General features: G+C 29.9%; 4 protein-coding genes across 8 annotated transcripts in view; 2 read left to right on the top strand and 2 right to left on the bottom strand.

Annotated features, from left to right (window-relative positions):
- Positions 1–476: 476 nt before the first annotated feature.
- Positions 477–1,139, bottom strand: LOC149057205 (zinc finger MYM-type protein 1-like). Its single transcript, XM_089223343.1, has one exon. It carries the CDS (start codon positions 1,137–1,139, stop codon positions 477–479), a length of 663 nt encoding a protein of 220 aa, XP_089079469.1.
- Positions 1,140–1,888: 749 nt separating this feature from the next.
- On the top strand, positions 1,889–2,832 carry LOC149057204 (uncharacterized). The gene is made up of 2 exons (XM_089225020.1): positions 1,889–2,573; positions 2,677–2,832. Exons 1-2 carry the CDS (start codon positions 2,316–2,318, stop codon positions 2,722–2,724), a joined length of 306 nt encoding a protein of 101 aa, XP_089081146.1. The 5' UTR covers positions 1,889–2,315; the 3' UTR covers positions 2,725–2,832.
- A 6,747-nt stretch (positions 2,833–9,579) lies between these two features.
- On the bottom strand, positions 9,580–12,337 carry LOC107165464 (GTP-binding protein Rheb homolog). Of its 2 annotated transcripts, XM_089224486.1 has the most exons (7): positions 12,130–12,337; positions 11,859–11,987; positions 11,588–11,716; positions 11,432–11,503; positions 11,085–11,292; positions 10,852–10,996; positions 9,580–10,546 (listed from the first exon to the last, which is right to left on the bottom strand). In XM_089224486.1, exons 3-7 carry the CDS (start codon positions 11,634–11,636, stop codon positions 10,454–10,456), a joined length of 567 nt encoding a protein of 188 aa, XP_089080612.1. In that variant the 5' UTR covers positions 11,637–11,716; positions 11,859–11,987; positions 12,130–12,337; the 3' UTR covers positions 9,580–10,453. The 2 variants fall into 2 exon arrangements, with proteins under 2 accessions (XP_089080612.1, XP_015369189.1); XM_015513703.2 differs by lacking the exons at positions 11,859–11,987; positions 12,130–12,337 and having other exon boundaries at positions 10,867–10,996; positions 11,588–11,818.
- Positions 12,338–18,774: 6,437 nt separating this feature from the next.
- The window catches only part of LOC107165462 (uncharacterized), a 48,614-nt gene continuing 46,880 nt past the window's right edge, over positions 18,775–20,508 (top strand). For all 4 annotated transcript variants that reach the window (XR_001506092.2, XM_015513700.2, XM_089224015.1 and 1 more), the window contains exon 1: positions 18,775–19,517. Coding sequence is in view for 3 of the 4 variants with exons in the window: in XM_015513700.2 (XP_015369186.2) it covers positions 19,094–19,517 (424 nt within the window). In the remaining variant the exon portion in view is untranslated. The remainder of the gene's footprint in view (positions 19,518–20,508) is intronic.

Raw genomic sequence — 20,508 nt, 5'->3', positions numbered from 1 at the left:
AACTTTATTTCAATTAAAACATCTACATCACATTCTTCAAATTTACTATTCACTAGTTCAATAAAATGATCAGTTCTTTTTTTTACATTTTGCATATTTCTTTGTAATTTTTTCAATTGTACTAAAGAACCATCAACCAATTCTTGCGACATAATCAAATCCATACCTTTTGTTTGTTGTTTGTAAATACCTGGAGAGAGGACCAACAATCTCAAAAATATGCACATAAATAAATGCTGTTAATATAGTTTGATATTCTAAAAATGATCCTTTCAGAATTTTAGCTTTTACACGAACTTCCGGCGTAAATGAATCTAATGTTTGTATAGTGTCTAAAGCTAAAATCATTTATACGTACAAATGTCCTTGATCTACAAAAATATGATGCAAAGCTTTCTCTTTAGACCACCAACGAGTGTTTCCAATAGTCACAAGTCTTCTTAAATCTTTCTCACCAATTGTTTTTTTCCATACATTCATTCTCTTGAATGATTCTTTAAAAAAACTGCAACATCATTCAATAACACAAATAAAGAAGCAGCTTGTAATGGTGATTTTGTTGCTTCAATAATATGGCTATAACACCATACATGAATTTGACCTGGTGAAGATTTTGAAAGCCAGGACGAAAAGCCATTAAAACGCCCTTGTATGTTGGCTGTTCCATCTGTGGCGTTTCCAATGCAGTTTCTTACATCAAGTCCATTGCTGTTAAGTACATCTTGGAGCATTTCATAGAAACTTTTTCCTGTTGATTCTTTCATTGTTATAATGGAAATTAGTTTTTCATTTACTCCTTTTGAATTCACATATCTTATTATTACAGAACACTGATCTTGAACAGATACATCCTGTGTAGTATCCAGTTGTACAGAAAACATTTTAGCTTCTTGTATTTGAGAAGAAATTGACCTTTTCATAAGAACACTAATAGCATCAATAATCAAATTAACCGTTGTTTTTGAAATGAACGTCAAAGATGAGCCTCTTCCTTTTACTTTTGTAGATTTATGCCTTGCAGCTTTTTCTTGAGCGCTTTTGGTTATTTTATCAACATGCTCGTTTAATGTCACATCATATTTTTTTAAGAGAAGTTGAATTTCTAAAAAGTTTCCATTATTTTTTAAATTACATACCATTTTCTCTCTCAGTCTGTGTAGGTTCGATATACAGGTTGTGTGTTGGATAATTATATGCACCCCCTCAAATGAAATCTTGTATCTAAATGTGATATTTATTAACTGTTCCGTTACTAATAATATTAAACTTTAAGCGTTATATTACGTAATATGTGTTGTCGTGTTGATAATTTCTAAAATATCATGAAAACATGCTATACATTGAGTGTGTAGTATACTATAAAACATATTACTCCTCATCACACCTTTTAGAGAATGAGTGATATGCTCAGTTTCTTAACACTTTAGTATGAAATTTAAATCACATTACCACATTATAATAATAATAATAATAATATTAGGATAACATTTTAATCGTTTCTCAAATATCCGTCATAAAGCTATTATTACTTTCCAGTTTCCACACAGTTAATTATATCTAATTTCCGATAGGGTGTGAGCAATTACCTACATTGAAAGATATTTTAAATAAAATATTTTATTCTTTTAAATAAAACATAATATTTTTCGGTGAAATGTTTCTGAAAAACAGAAAAAAACTTCAAGTGCGAGATCCGTCACCGTCAATCGATTGCACGACGTATGTGTTGGATTTCGATGAACGTAAGTTTTTAAATGTGGGTATCGTCGCCAGTTCTGAATTCAACCTCGTGGTAGGGTGGTATAATGGAGAGGGTTACGGCATTATGATTCGTCTACTAACATCTGAGCGGTATATAGATATTAGATATGAACTCTTAAATCGAATATACTCGATAATGGAGAAAATATTATCCATAATACCCGAGTCACACCCCTCACCCTCAATACCCCCCCCTTTGAAACGGTCTCGTGGAATTAGTGATCTCATCTCAATAGGAGATTCAACGTATGAAGTGGATCCTATATTACCTATCTCGATAATGTTAATGACAGACATCGATAATGGAGCGAATGGAAATGGTGTGGTAAAAGCACGAACCCTCGTTAGAAAAAAACGTAGTAAGGGTCGTGACGTGATCTCTATCGAGTCTAGAACACACCCCGAGTGCTGTGTATTACTGAATCGTGAAGATTTACTGAGCCTTCAAAAGTTGGAGTATTGTATACGTGACTCCGTCACACGTAAAACTTTGATTACTCTACCGGCGATCGTAATGCAGGCAAGCTGTATGGTTATTTATCTGAAAACAACTTATGGGCGACACCCGAGAATGTAGGAGGAGACCAAGTCCGCATGTATCGAGAATATTTATGAGGACTTCATACATTCAATCACTTGGGGGTGAAGGATGTACTGATCCGGGGTATGCCAATGAGATAAAGACGCTGTCGGCAGGCGCATTAGCACACCTATGGTATGGACAGGACGTGTGTGGGCGATATGGTATGGGTGATGGTGAGCGGACAGCACCGCCGTCGACGTCTACATCATTACATCAATATGTGATAGTGGTATGATATATTATGCATTTATAGTAATATAATATATATTCAAAAATAACTATTTATGGAATAATATTTATATTTTATTTATTTATTTAATTATTTCCCTTAGATCCCTGAGCCACTCGCAACAGAAATGATCGAAAATGATATAAAATAAATATTATAAAATCATATTCATCGCCTGCAGCTCCATCATCTCCAAAGATTGGAGAACCAGGGTGTTCTAACATGACATCACCACAGAGACCTATGTCGCCCTCATCATTCCTAGCAGGCTACGATTTCTATTAACTTCTATTAACATGAAGATAAAAAAATTTTTAAAGCTTTAAATTGTAAATAAAATATATATGTATATATATTCAAATAAGAACGTTATTTATCAAGTCCTATTCAGTACCCTTACCGTATGAGTCCTTCGAAAATGTTGATAGAAACTACTTAGCAAAAAATATAAAATAATATACACTCATTAAGTAAATATGTTAATAATATTATTGCTCAAACAACCTGGCTAATAACAAATATTAGGAACATGGCAACCTGTGCATTATTATTATATAATATATAAGTAAATAACAATTCAATTCAATTATTTAGCTAGTCGTTAAATAGAAATGGACATAAACAAATCCTGTTACATTACAGTAAATTTCAAAAAAAAAAAAATATTTATTTAAAAATACTAAATGTCGGGTTAATTATAATAATAGGTATATTGCTAACAATAATACGGTTTATACATTTTGAAGATAATACCTAATCGTAAATCGCAACGGATTCTGGTAAGTCACAACTGAAAATGTATTTCAAAAGTCTGTAAGACAAACTTCCAGGCCCGTAGCAGTTGCACAAACAATCAGGGGCGGACTGGCAGGGCGGGTAAGTGGCCTTACCCACCCAGGCCCTCTAGACATTTTATGTTTGGGCCTCGAGCTATATTATTTGTTATGTTTAATAATTTTTCAATTCCACACAGTAATCATTCCCACGAAAACGAAGACTACAATAGTACAATATTACAATAGATACTATATTTACAAAAATTAAGTAACTGGAACAATCAGAATGCAGCTGCGAAGGCTATGAAAGTTATTTTAGATTCATTTTTGGAATATGTGTAATTTATTAATTTTTTAAACCAATAATAGTAATTAGTATTAAAAATAGTGTTTAAATTAAAAACAATACATTTATTTTTGAAAATTTTTTTTTTATTTGTATTGAAAAAGATTTAAGATTTAAATATTGAAGTAAGTTGTTTTTTTATTATGTGGAACTTGGTTGTGTAAAAAAATTTTTTGTATTCATTTTATTTGTATAATTAAGTTTACAAATTTTAATATTGGAGTAATTGGTTTTATTTTATTATGTTAAATGTAGTTGAGTATAAACCTACAGAATTTTTTTCATTTTGTTGTAGGTAAGTTCCTTAAAAAGTTATTTTATTTAAAATAAACATTGTAAAATGAGTCTCTTGTCTGGTAGTTTTAAAACGTATACCCACCTGGGCCTCAGTCCGCCTCTGGTTTTAATTATTGTCGTATATGTACTTTTCAATCCATATACATCTACCTTTGATTAAGTAACAAAAATACCTTGAATTAACCGGTTTTAGTTTTGTTATCAAAGGTAGATAGAAATGCGAAATATAGTACCTTTGTCCTCAACGATCATAAATTAATCAATTTCAGATCCGACTCAAACGTACAAGGTGACACCCAATATAAGCAACGACGTAATAACTTAAAACCCTTTATTTAAACTACTTAAACGTACACACATAACAAAAACTGTTTTCTTTTCTCCCTCTCTATTTATAGTAAAATAAATTGCCGTCCCGGTTGAACCTCTCCGTTTTTAAATTAGTAAAATACGAGAAAATCTAATATTCAATGTTTTTTTTTTTTTCATAGGGATGGAAAGACGAAGGCTGCAACGAAACTAACGATACTATTCGATTGAAAATCTGACCACATATCTAGCAAACTTAAAATATTATACAGGGTGTTTATCTTGTCGTACTGTACTACGATATATATAAAACTGATAAAAATAACGACCTTCCGCTTCCGAGTCGTCTTACTGTGTTGGTGTAATACACACTCCTACACAACCACGTGACGACGTGTCGACCTAAATAATTTTAACTCTTATAAATCACGCATACGTGTATTACAGTATTCCAACATGATATAATATTATTATATTTTATATTATTATTAACCTAACCACCAGTATACAATATTTCTTTGTATAATATAATATATTATGTTTAATAATTAAATATATTTTCACTTGGGTATATATTATCTTATTTTAATAATTATCATAGCAGAGACTGTTAGCGCTTCAACAGTCATTAAAGGATAATTAAAAGACCTGACATGGACTAGGCATGGATAGGAGGAGGGGAGGGTCAAGGCCGGGCACGTTCATGATAGCTTAGAACTATAGGCGGTGTAATGGGATATGCGGTATATACGGAATTTGCGGAGATACAGAACCTACCAAAACATACTACTCTCGTTAGGCGCCCGTTTTGCCGGAGTAACAAGTATACGAGTACAACATTTACTATACATTTACTATTTCGAATACCCGCAATTAGTATGTAGTAGTTACTATAGATAGACTACCTCACCAATAGTTATAAGTAGTTACTATGTCATGAGACATGACCCACATTCATGATACGTATTTTTATTTTATTGGAAAATTTTAGTTTATATTTTTCTTTTACAAAAAAATACTATTTCGTAATACAATAAATATGTATTGCATAATTTACAAATTTTTGAATTACAGGATGTTGAATACCTGTACATTTGTTAACTCCGTCTTACAAATGCAAATTGTACATCGCAAATTGTAAGCTCAGAAGATCATGTTTAGTTTAGTTAGATAAAAAATTAAAATGAATTGACCCCTTTAATAGTTTGAAGGAAAAATTTTTTATTGTATTTTAATTATAAACAGAGTTTTGGGTATTTTAAGATGTATAAACTAATTTACAATTACACCTTATCCCCGCGAGTACGCCCTTGTCGAAGACTAAGATAATATTTTCTCCTAGCTGTAGCAACAGCTATTTTTCCCATCTGCTTTGACAGTTAATATTAGTCATATCACTTATATTAGGTATAAAAACAAAATAACAATAATTTGAGAAAAACAGTATAAATGTATTATATATATATCACCCATAGAAATGGGATAGTTGTCTTAACTACAAACCATGTTCTCAAGCATTATAATTGAAGTAAACTGCATTTGTTAGTTAAATCAACTGCAATAGAGCATTGATATAAATATAAAATTTCAACTATTTGAAGGTATTGAAATAACTCATTAAAATTGTTATTTTGAGAATTCAGGTTATTCAATTTAACATGTTTTGAGGATTATAATGAATACAATTTAATGAGTTATTCTGAATTATTCTTACTCTGAAAATAAATATCAATGAACGTTGTTGTGACTAGCCATCTAGTTGATTTGATTGCTATGGTTTGAAGTTATTTTTACTATTTTATGTTTATCAATATTATTATTATATTATATTATTTTAATACCTTTATATTTTTCAATCGATATCACAAACCCGACAACAATTAGGTCAAATATAGCCATATAAGTATGAGAATATCACATGTTTATGTGTTGGTATCGAATGTATCGATATTATCAACCGATTGCCATACGGTTGAAAAGTCTAAAAATATATGTTAACATGGATCTGACAAACAAGCCCCCGAAAATATGATCAATAATTATCTACCTATGTTCATTACTCATTATTGAATTACCTGCATCATTTTTTTTTATAATATCTTATAATTTACACGGATAAATTGTTGATATTTTTCTATTTAGACAACAGTGTTTCTACAATCATCATCAAGTTAGGTAGTAGCTCAGTAGGACAGTAGGTTAGGCGTTAGGTTAGGAAACAGAAGGTAAATCCCAAATGATGTTCAAATCCCCTTCACCGATACGAAAATTTTTTGCATTTTAAATGTGTAAAACAAAATTGATTATAACTCCTTAAAATAGTTGAGATAACATTAATGATGTAGTTATACTGATAATTATTAGGAAGTAAATTAGAACTGAAACTCGAGTTGTATTAACTAACCAGATAGTTGAATTAACATATAATGATGTAGTTGTAACGATATTTTTATGAAATTAATTTAAACTACAACTTTAAGTTGTATTAACTAACATAGATAAGTTAAACCAAGTGGTTATTATTAACTACATAGTGTAGTCAAATCAATACTTTTTCATCCTTAATAAGCGAAATCTAACGCTCGAATGTGCACGGAATTGACTTATTTGGTGATCAAAACAACTCCACAGTTTTATGTGTGATATATATATATATATTATTATATATTAAGACTTCATGACTCCATGGAATATACTGTATAGTGCCGTATTATATATTATTATATATAAAAATATAATATTCATCTTAGTCCTATGTCCAGTAAATACATCTATTGCTATTGGTACATATATTACTTAGGTACTTAGGTCTTAGACATCTAGGTATAGACAGGTAGGTTGTCTATAGTGAATTAAACGATAAATAATTAGAAACTATTCAATATTATTGTCGATAGGTGGCTAGGTATACGAGGCACGTACACAGGGGAGGGTTTGGTGTTCAAACACCTCCCGAAATGTTTGGTTTTTGTATGGTTATTTACTCATTCTATTTTAATGTTAATTGTCATATTATACTTTTATAGACAGGTATAATATTACATTGTGTTTCTGAAAAACCGGCGAAGGCAAAATAAAAATGTTCTACTTTTCAATAACTGATTTTAAAAAACACCCCCTAAACTTTTTTCTGCGTACGTCACTGAGGTATAAATTGTATTTATATATTTTAAATATATTATGTATTATATAGTCGTCGAACGACGTTACGTATTATTGATTTTATTCGTTTTAATTGTCCTCGTGAAAAGATTGTTAATTAATATTTAATTTTTAAAACGATTTGCTACTTTTAACTTATAACTAACTAAAAAATATATAATATATTTATTTAAACACTAATGCTGAAGTTCAATAGGTTATATTGGTACGTATATCATTAATTTTAATTAGTTTTAAGGTATAACTTAATAGTTGTTATTTTCAACAAATATATAATTTAGTTATAATGGTTAACGTAACTGCGTAAGCGTAACAGATTAACTCGAACTTCGATTAAGAACCAATGAAATATTAATATTCAAATACAACATTAACAAATAACAAATGTAAACATGAATTTATGAACATATGTTGTAGAAAAATTGTTCACTCAGGTTTAAAGAAGTTTATTTATTCATTATAGACATACCTATACAGGTTACTTTTTTAACTACATAATATTTAGCGGTAAAATAACAATTAATATAATATAGTAGGACACCAGGACATTATTTTGTCATATATAACGATTACAAAAGTACTTATATTAAAACAATAACTAAACATTAGGACAAACCATCATCAAATGAAAGAGGTTCTCATTGGTGACTGGTGAGTAACATATTGCGTTAAAACATTTGCGAGGTTTATTTTGTAAATAATTGGTGCTGTCGCTAAGAATATGGAAAGTTTTTTGAGATCAAGATCGACGTGGCATGATAGTGATTTTCAGAAACACACAATTATGTTAATTTATCACTCACACATAGACACAGCCCATGCCAAATGAATTTGAGAAATTAAGAAATAAAATCGTGTGTAAGGATCTACCTAACAAATTATTAGGAATGATATTGTGAACATTTTCCAACATTCAGAAGAAAATATCTTGCTTGGAATAATAATGTAGTGACATTCGAAAAGGTCGACTGCAAAATCTAGGTATCACAAAAATCTATACCCAAATCATTGAATAATAACTCCTACTTTTTGTTTGGTACAATCATGGACATTTAAGTCGGATTTGTAAAAATTATACGGAACTCGTCTATGATGTTGGTTCATAAGTCAGGGGCGCGCGGGCGTATAGTTACCTAAAACAACTAACGTTATCACCTTAGATGATGACAAACATTTCAACAGCTGTTGACAGGAACTATAATACATTATACCTAAACACTGACATCCGAGCATCCGACATTTGTGAACCAACCAAACTACCAAATGCTATTTTGCATTTAACCGTGGAATTCTACAGATTACAACGCGACGTTGTTTTTAGCTACAAGTCGAGGACGAAGGAGTGTTTTTGGTTATCGGGATAAATGATAACGGTTGATGACACGTAACGAAGAAAGTATAAACGACGTCCGAAATTATCTACAAAAACGAAATAACATTTTTTATATTATCGTTATTGTTATTTCAATGTACAAAAAAAAGGTTTCAAAGTAAATTGTTTAATAAATGTTTATCACCACAAAAATACTCCGCCAAACTTTGTGTAAAAAAAACGCTAAGAAAAAAATAAAATTCTAAAGATTTTGAATAATATCTACTGTTATATTCTCAATACTCATTATGCAACAGTATTTTAAAATTTTTAATTGAAGTCGCTCAGGTTATTTGCCACACTGCTGAGTGCCTGCCCATGGGCAGGAAGAAGAAATTATAGTTTTTTATGTTTTTTTTTTTTTTAATTTTTCATGCATAAATTATAATTTCTTGTCACCAACCATTATTACATACCAGATTTACTAATTATACTTATTATTATAAAAATCGTAAATTGTTATGTATAAAAAAAATGTTTAATGTAATCACCAAGTGCAAATTATGCAGACGCCAGACTCCATCGATTGGCTAAATTAAAAGTACCTTCAATTGTACCAGATATTAATACAGATGAGTGTGCATCATTCGGACTCACTAGTTGTACAGGGAATACATTGAAAATAAGTGCTCTAAATCTTGTGAATTCTGCCATTTATGTACATGGTTTGAAATTTGAAGCTTTTTTTAAATATTTCAAGCAACTCAAAATTATATTATTAATAAAAAGAACAAAAGTAGCAAGTTAAAAAAAACAATTTTTGATATATTAATCATATTATGTAAGACATAGATTAACATGATTTTCTTGTTAGAAAAAGAAAATATAGTTAATGTAGAATTAATTACAATTTACATAATATATCTATATTTAAGATAAAAATATAATCGGTGCGCTTGACATTTATGCACATACCTATTTTTTCATGATACCTTTTATCGCTATGTATCAACTTTGAATCTTGAGAAGTACTTTAATTTTTAAATGATCCTGAATTAAATTATATATTATTTGCATACTTAAGATTTAATAAATATGATATACATATACTTACAATATAAATTTTAACTTTAATAATCTATTATCGGTTGAGAAGAGTATATTGTATAACTTCTATTCATATTTCTTAATTTTATCTAATCCTTAAATTAATCATTATTAAAAATTTATAATTTGAATTACCTACATATTATTTGTATAATCTATAGGTACATAAAAAAATATCACTTTTTTATGTATATAAATATGAATATATTTATTTTCTTAACTTTATATTATATAATTGTTGATTTACTATAATTATTTTGTTTGAAAGACCAAGTTACATTCAAATACATTGTATTTTAATTTAAATTAAGCACCAACAAATTGTACAAAACATAGATGATATTAAGTTAAATAATAATGAAGTCCCTAAGTGGTAGAAAACAGTATTTTTACATTTAAGAATAAATAATTAGTGAATATTTACATAGGTAACTTAGAAAAAATCAAAATTAAAAAAAAAAAAAACCGAATTACAAATGAAATGATAAATTATATGAACATTTAACAACACACATGTAACTATTAATTATATAATTCAAATAAATAAGTAATTGAAATGGATTTTATATTTTCATGATATACTGCATTTATTATTTTCTTGAACAGTATTTCCGTTTGCTTTTTCAATTTCCATTAGTATAGTATGAAATATATCAGCTACACACTAAAATATTAATAAAAAACACAACTCTTTTACATATAAGTTTTTATATTAACATTTTTCACTTATTTTATATTGCCTACAAATATGATGAATATACCTAGATAGATAAAAAGGAATTGACCTTTGGGTCTTGATATAATTGATTGAATCGAGTGGGGGACAGAGCTCACTAGTTTTAAAACAGTGATATATATTTTGTTATGTATTTACAGTATATTTCCTTAAAATATTGAATGAGGGAGAAATTTAATGGAAAATAGTAGATAAATAAATTAATAAAAGAATAAAGGAAATTAACTACTAACTTTTTTTGATGTTACCTCATTCTGCTTGGCTGAAGCTTCAAGAAATACGGCTTTCCAAGAATCTGCTAATTTCCGTCCTTCCTCTTGTGTAACAACACGGTTCATATGCAAGTCTTTTTTATTGCCTACCAATACTACAGGAACACTATGGGAAAAAAAAGATAAATAATAAACCCAAAGTTTTAATGATTATTCATAAATGATAGCTAGCTCCTAGCTATAAAACAACTTACTGTACTTTACCAGTCATATCTAATAATTTATCATAAATTATCTGAATGATTTCAAAAGATTTTGGTGATGTAATACTATAGACTAAAACATATCCATGAATGTCCATTGAATATTGTGTAGGTAATATTGAGTACTCGTCTTGTCCAGCTGTATCGACTAATTTCAGGTCATATTCTTGATTGTTAACTTTGGTTGTTTTCATAAAAGCTATGGAAATCAATTAAATAGTATACAATTATTTACTAATTGATACAATTCAAAGCATTATATTTTCAAATCATTATTTACATCATATCACTAATTCATTTTAGAATTTTAGAATATATACAATATAATATACACTTACTGTTTTCAATTGTTGGATCATAGGAGTCGACAAACTGTCCCTCAACAAACTGTATACTCAATGACGATTTACCTAAAAAAAAAATAGTCAATTTAAAAATAGTTTTATTTCATTTGGTATTCAGTATATAAGTTGTATTATGTTTTGTCTACATACCGACTGATCGATAGCCCATAATAGCAATTTTTCTCTGTTTCGACGGCATTTTTATTAGTAAGGGATCACTTCATTGAAAATCTTATAACAGATTAAACTGTAATGTTTTATTAATTCACCAACTGTTAACTATTAATTAATAGTTTATTACCTCAATTCAAAACAATAATAAATTATACTAATACAATCACACAGAATACGTCTTGTTCGACTTTATGATAATAATATTCAACATTGATAATAGAAATATAGAATATAAGTAGGTAATTACGTTTTATTTTTATTTTTTTTAGCTTTGGTTTCTGTCACGTCCGTGGTTTCTGTATTCTATTTATCAGTAAATGTTTTAGGTTATGTTTGTGTTCAAAAATATTCACTATTCAGCCTTGATTTTGATAATCTGAGAATAATAGATTTTATAAATTATTAAATTATCATTTATAATAATAATTATATTGAATAGTTATTCTCAGCATGCATACTTGGTGAACAAATGTTATTAATATTATATCTATATTATATTAATAAAATAATATACCTACTTATTATCTTTATGGATATTTTAGCCTGTAATCATATAGAATATAGACTATAGCCTAATGCCTATAGACTATAGTTGTACCTGTAGTGCACTGTATGATTGTAGCCTGTAGGAGGTTATGTCTTATGCTTATAAGTTATAAACACTGTTGATTACTTGTTAAACTTTGTTCAGTACTAAAATCGTTCTGTAGTAAACTGGTCAATATAATATTTTATTATCTATTGAAGTGGATACCTATTAGTTACGTCTAGTATCATTGATTATAGAATATTCTATATATCTATTATCTATATATCTATTCTATAATCAATGCTAGTATTATCACGTAGATAGCTTAGCTACTTACCTATTTTTTATGCCTACGTCTTGTGATTATTAATAGCAGAGACGGATTTACACAATTGCCGCCCCTAGACAAATTTTTTTTGCCGCCCCATTACGACTTAGTAAAAAAACAAAATAACGAAATATGTAATCTATGGTTAGTATTTAGATAATAGATAATATACGTTCCGGCAGTCGTTCGATTATTTACTTGGATGTTTAGTGTTATGTATTAGTATTATAAAATAATGAAGAAATTATATTAACAAGAATATAATGTTATACAAATATTAAACATTTTCATTTTCCATCCTTCAAAGTAATCACCGTACATAAGAAAATCAAAAAAAAACATAGAGTATACTTTCAATAAAATATTGGCCTAAAATTGCCGCCCCTAAAAATTTGCCGCCCTAGGCAACTGCCTACTTTGCCTGACGCCAAATCTGCCACTGATTAATAGGTACCTAGTAACTATTTAAAATAAAATAAAATAATTCTGAGCTTACAATCGATTATAGTTACTAGCCAAACATCATGATGCAGACAAGTGTCAGATACCCACTTTATATTATTTTAAGATAATCTTTATTACACCATTATTGATTAAAATATATATAATATTAAAGTTTGTTAAAATATATTTTGTACAATTATACTTAAAATAATATACATTATTCTATATGTACCTATATATTTGCTTATAATTAAAATATAATTTTTTTTTTACGTATAATACATCTAAAATTATAAAATATCTTAGTATGTATTTTATGCATTACTTATTAGTAACAGCTTTATACATAGGTAATGTGTGTTAGATACGATACTCACATCATGCATGATATATGGTAGGATATTAACGGATGAGATAAATTATTGGTGGTTGATGATTACCAGGAAGTATACTGAAGTCATATAACAGTTGACTGCTCAGATTTTGAAAGGGAAATGTTATGAATTTTTAATTATTCTAGGACCATGTTATATAGTGGTAAATATGTATGCTTTCATTGCTTTATCATATATTTTAAATGACAAAAATAAGCAAAAGGGTGGCGGATATTACAGTGCTATGACAACATTGATCTATGTATTTCCATCAAAGGTCTTCATAAGTGCAGGTTTTTCCCTTCAATTCTCCCAATGGTCATACCATTTACAATTAATTTCAGCAAGCATGTTTGATTTTGATACCAATTTTCTAAATGTCATACTCATGGAGGGGGGATTTAACTGACTGAAGCCCCCTCCCCCACAGTTGCTCGTATTATTATTATTTTTTTGTTTTATATCTATCAAGTCTCAAGCTTAAACTTTCAACTGTAAAGTCTGGTGTATATGTTCGTTCTTTCTGCTAGGTTACTACAAGTGGTTGAATGCAAAGAATGCGTGCGGCTGCCGGCTACACAGCGGTGCCTCAAGACTACAAAATTTGATCCCATATATTATATCTTATTACCTACATCATCAAAAAAAAAAAAAATTATTATACCCTCAACATATTTTATAAATACCACAAAAACGGCGTTATTGAAAATATATAATATAGTAATAATGTGTTTTTAACTAGTATTTAACTAAATACCTAATATCCTTAGAAATACTACCTATAAAAAAACTAAAATCCAAAAAAGCTAAAACTTATTGGATAAATTAACTCTTCGTATAATTGTATAAGCTATAAGTTATTATTAGATTCACTGTTTCACGTCGGACGCATAAACCTATGACAAATTCACAAATTATATAAACACCGTTAATGATTTTACATTATTTTATTTATTTATTCTCCGATGTCTAGGTAATCGAAGAGAAAAAGAAGGACAGTCGTTAATAGAATAATCGGACGAGTTAGAAACTAATGTATTATTCTAATTCTAAATTATCAAATCTTTCTTTCTTCGAGGTACTCCGAGGTAAAATATTTACGGTCACTTGAAAAAGTAAGGTAACATTTCATTTTTTAAATTATAATATTATGTAAACTTATATGGTGAATAACTTATGTATACTTATACGGTCCCTATCACCTCTCTGCAGCTGTACAGTAATCGGTATACCATATACCGCATACCTCATTATTGTTTAAGTAATTTAAAGGTGGGTTTCCACTATACGCGTGTGTGCCGAGTGTACGTAAAATGTTCATAGCAAAGAATTTGCGTGAATGGGTGAATGTGTGTAGTGGAAACCCACCTTGATTCGGGTTACTGCTATTATCACGTTCGCTCAAATCCTTTGCTGTGATTGGTTGGTTAGATTATGTTACCACATACCTATAGTTTATATAGTTATTAACCACGTTACCGCGTATTGTTGGACAAACATGCACAATGTGGGTACCTAAATATTGTGTTAATTTTAAATTAAATTATACAAATCATTCTTAGGATGGGATCGGATGCGAGATGAACCATATACAAACTGTGTGAAAAATATGAACGAGGTGTCAAACTGAAAATCCAATACTGTAAGATTTAATACCGTGTTTGAACAACACATACCGTCATATTAAAATAAATATTACAAAATATTATGTTAATACAGATAATTAATTAATTAATCAGCTACACTGGAACACTGTCTTCATTTATGACAATTTCGTTACCAACTTTGGTTACCTGCAACCTGTTTTGTAAAGGTAGGTTTCCAATAAACGCGTACGTCATGTACAATGTATAAGTATAATACGTAAAATGCTAAGCGATGTCCAACAACACGGTAACGTGGTTAATCATGTGGTAACCTCACCAACCAATCAGATAAAAGGATTTCCACGTACGTGTGTATTGAAAATCCGACTTTTTCCTCGTATCGGTGATACACAACGAAATTATTAACTAAACGCTAAAGTATAAAAGTACTTAACAGTCAATTCACGGAAAACTGAGACTTCACCAGTCGTCACTATCTTAATGTTTCGAACATTTTTTTGTATGATTACAATTTATTTTGCCCTCCAAAATCTATAGCGCCATCCTCGCATGTGTATGTGTAATCTATAATAATATGACAATTGACAGTTTTTTGTTTTTACGATGGATTTTCAAAGAGAACTTCAGAAGCAATTACTTAGAGAATTACTAGACGAATTGGAAAATAATGTATTATTTGAAATTGTCAGATCCATTATTGAATGAGGCAGAATAACTGTGGAGAACAGAGGAGGTAAGGATACAAATTAAAATTATAATATGTAATGTAGAGATGTTACGAACCATAATATTTAAGGTCGAACCGAACTTTTCTTTAAATTAACGAACTCGAACAGATCCGAACCTACACACTTTTAATTGAACCCGAACCGAACCGAACTCTTCAAATATTTTATCGAACTCGAACCGAACATTAAAAGTTAAATTGGATATTATTTTATTTAATATTTATTTATTTATTTATCATTTAGCCACCATACTTCAAAATTATTGAATAAAGATTTTACTACTATTTACTTAAATACTTTAAATACTTTAATAGTTAATAATTATTATGCATGAGATTTTTAATTTTTAATTATTAATATGATGATAACTGGTGAGAAAAAGCGAAAAACATCAATATTCAAAACAAGCAAACATTAAACAACTAATGTTAATATATTAATTATTAATCATTTAATAATAATTTATAATTTTAGCCGTTACTCCATCGACTTTTATTTTTATTTCTCTGGTTCGATTATTGAAGGGAACTATTAGATATTTGGTTCGGTTCGATTATTTTGAATTTCCAGTTCAGTTTTCGAACCGAACCGAACACTCATAGTTGGGTTCGGTTCGGTTCGAAAATCGAACAGTTCGTAACATCTCTAATGTAATGTTGTATCATTGATCATAAGTTTTTGTTATTGGAAATTAAAAAAAAAGTTAAGCGATAATCTACAGTAATTTTTATGAATTTCTTAAGTTAGAATTTTGACAAAATTCATATAAAAATCACGATAATTGTTAATAAAAAAAGTCTAGAAAGTCAAATTAATTATTTATGAGCATTTGAAGTTACATTTTTTTTGACATTGGAAAACCTGTAAATTAACGAATTCTCATCGAATTATTTTTTTATAATTCAAAAACAAATAACTAGATATTTAAAATGTTCACCAAATTTGTTGTTAGAATAATAAAGTGACGCTCGCGGCTAGCAGTACCATATCATTGTATCACCGCCGCGCAGTCTTAAGCCAACCGCTTTAATGTTTAGGTTAATCTTATTTAAAATAGGGTGTTATAATACGCCAATATGGATATTTAGCAAAATTTTCAAGTATTTATAGTTATTTATTAATGTGTTAAAAACAAAATTAATTTTGTCAAAAGCTAGTTTTCCGTAAAAATTCCTGCAGTTTATCTTTAATTCCCGGTTTTTTCAGTGAGGTACTTATATGGAAAAGTACTGGGAATTATTACTTTTGAGTTTTGACGTCTCAAAGATTATATACTTATTTTATCCATCTATTATTACATAGATTCGATTTTCTTCATGAAATCGCTCTAAAAGTTGAAAATAAAAGCAATTTTAATGCTCTAAAAGGTGACGACAGTTAAAACAATAATAAAACAGAATTTTCTGTACCATTGAATATTTCCATATTTGCATTCACTTAGAATTTTAAATGAGAACAACGTTAGCATATAATTTATGTACATTCAAATAAAGCACATATTAAATAGGTTTACACATATATAATAAATAATTAAAAATTATATAATATTAAAAATATATGATAAAAACTCAAAATACTGATCATCGAGGCCGCAACTTGGGAGGGGGGCCCAGGACCCCCCTCTCCACGAAATTTTTAAAAGTAAAAACATTTTAGTGGTTATAGGTAATTAGGAGTGTTCAGTAACTAATATTCTAATATCTATATTTAAAAATGTTTGACCCACCCCGAAATTTTTTTCAGTTACAGCCTTGCTTGACCATAATTTATCAATCGATGTACTTAAAGAATTGAGATAATTTGATCATTGATCACATCGTGCAACGAAGTTTCGTCGGTTGAGTTTAAAATTGACGCGCATCCGGATTGCATTGCGACGCCACGCTATTGTCAATTTTACAGCTATTTAGCAGGTACTTATTTATATAATTATAATGTTTTATGTAGTGGTTTTATAAATAACGATTAAATTATTTAACGAATTCTTATACCGGAAAATAATCATTTCAGTGTGCTTATAAGTTATGAGCTATATTTTTTTGTTGTGCGTACCCACTACTCCTGTATACAAGTTTAGAATCATCTATATATATCTTTATGAACTCCTAAATACATACAGGATACTATATTCTTTATAAATTATCATAAATTCATAATAGTATTTCTTCATGTAGTCAGTATACTGTAATATCGTATATTGTATTTCATTATAAAAATCATTTGTCTTTCACTCTCGGTGTAACTCATAAATACCTATATAATTTTTGCATCTGGTTGACGTTATATTATTGACACCTCACATCCTTATCTGTCCATCATAAAAATTAGATATTATATAATTATGACATATTATTAGTACTCACTGGGATACATACTTAGGGTACCACTGAACCTTTTATAGGTACACTTTTACCCATAATTGTGTTACATAAATACATAATAGAAATTGATTTCTTCACCCGCAGTATATACATGATGTATACTATAACCAAATTTAATGCAAAAGTCTATTTCCATATTATTTAAGTATTATAGTGATGAGCAAGATGCACTCAACTGTTCAAGTCGTAAAGATTCGTTCAGTCGTACCCAGCACCTATATTTTTCTACTATAACAAGTTCATGTAATTACATATTAAAACAATAGTCAATTTTACTAAGAATCTTACTATAAATATATATATATATACTAATATACTTTATCTATACGGTTTTGCTAATATTTCATAATATCATCATCCCTGTAAGTTTTAGTGCGTGTTTCGAGTTTAATAGGAAGGTACCAAAAAATACGTATATTACCTATATAATATTATGCATTGTTCGACTAATTTTTCAAAACCTACCTAACCCAACGAACCCTGCAGGTTTGCATATGACATTTGTCGTGATTTATATTTATATAGAACTATATTATATAAGATATAAAACAATATTTATATTATATTATATTATCTTATACCTGCACACAGTTTTGCATAGGTACTGTAGAGGAATACTCTGCTGCAGGACACGGACGACGGGATGAATTTAATATTATATATATAGTGGGAGTGACCGATGGGAGTGTCTGCGAACGTCCGTTGGTGGGAGACTCCGAAACGCTCTCGCCTCTCGTCGGCGGGCGCGTCGGGCTACACGTCGTCGCGCGACCGTCCGTGGACCGTTCGTCCTCGCAGGAGCAGCGGTAGTAGTAGTAGTAGTTGGCTCACATCCGCGGTCCGGACGCGCACGATGCGATCGAAACACATCAAAGTCGGGCGCGCTATCACCCCGCGGTAGAAAAAAAAAAACCAATCGAAATAACTACACTGCAAATCCGACATCTACGGGACAACTGCATAATAATTATAATTATATTATTAAATATATTTTCGTTAGCCCAAGACGGCTTGGCCGGTTTTAAATAATATCATAATATTGTGACAGTTAAAAAAACCGTCGCGAGTTTTACCGCCACCGCCGCCGAGATATGCGCCTGGTGCGGATGACGTCGGACCACAGCAAGAAGAGGCGCCGCGGCCCGTCTTCGGCGGACCAGCACGGCGCGGCCACAGCCTCGTCATCGTCGTCGTCGTCCTCGCCACCGTCCGAAGACCTGTGGTGGACCGAGGCCGCCGTCAACGAGGTAACCGCCGAGCACCCGGGCGAGCTGGTCCGCACCGGGTGCCCGTACATGCTGTGCAGTGCCCTGCCTACGCACTGGCGGTCAAATAAGACGCTGCCCGGTGCATTCAAGGTGGTCATACTGTCCGAGGTACCGGATGGCACAGCCGTCACGCTCAAGGCCGGCAACGACGAGAACTGTTCGGCCGAGCTGCGCAACTGTTCCGCCCTGGTCAAGAACCAAATTGCCAAGTTCAACGATTTGAGGTTCGTCGGACGCAGCGGACGAGGTAAAGCAAGCATATTTTAAGCATAATAAACATATTGATTTATTAAATTATTATATTCACGAAGCATAATAATTCTGTAGTTATGATGCAAGGGACATACTGAAAAACTTCATTGAGACAATCAATTGGCCTTTGTACTCAACGATAAGTGTATTGGGGGGGGGGGGGTGAAATCCTTCCTAAGTGATGAAAAATTAATTTTTCAGTCAATTTACTACTATTAAAATATTATACAGCAGTATTGCAGTAATATAGGTTGTTTATATACAAGTAGATATATGATCCAATAATATATTATACAATATTACATCATGTTAAATTATTTAACGGCTCTGGTTTTTATCTTTAAAGCCGGTCTTCTTACTTGTATCAAACTTTATTTAAATAAGAAAAAGCTAAATTAAGTCAAATAAAAGTTATAAAATTACGTATACATTGGTTTTTTTTTTGTTTGTTTCTACTGTCTACCAGTAAATTTTGGAGCAAACATTTTATGTTTATTTTCAATCTCGAGAGTTTTTATTTATTTTTTTGTAAAAAATTTGATCTACAAAAAAAATAGTTAGTATAGTTGGTAGTAATTTACGAAGAAAAGTAGAAAATTCCCAGTAAACTACCTAGTACCTTTCATAGTAATTGAATACCGACAATTTTAGTTGTAAATTGTAATTATAAATACGTTAATAGTTTCAAGTACAAACTTGAAACTATTTAAAATTGCGTATTTTGTTGTTTTATATACACAATAGAATTGTTTATGTATTTAGACAACAATTTTTATTTGATCAATACATTTTTTTTTAAATTAACTCAAGAAAAATATATTTAACATATTTTTAACATATATTTACAGCATTCTGTAGTATGCTAGTATAGGCTATAATAAGATATTAATTATAATATATCATATTGTGATGTCTTTGGCAAAAAAAATTCAACCTACCAAGTTGTACGAATAAATGTAGCTTCCTAACTTAAAGCCTGTAACCAT

Source organism: Diuraphis noxia, unplaced genomic scaffold, assembly GCF_037042655.1.
Source record: "Diuraphis noxia isolate RWA-SAM2 unplaced genomic scaffold, SU_Dnox_SAM2 contig0003, whole genome shotgun sequence".
Classification (NCBI taxonomy): Eukaryota; Metazoa; Arthropoda; class Insecta; order Hemiptera; family Aphididae; genus Diuraphis; species Diuraphis noxia.
The sequence above is the reverse complement of the archived record's forward strand: the minus strand, read 5'-3'. Positions and strand labels throughout refer to the sequence as shown.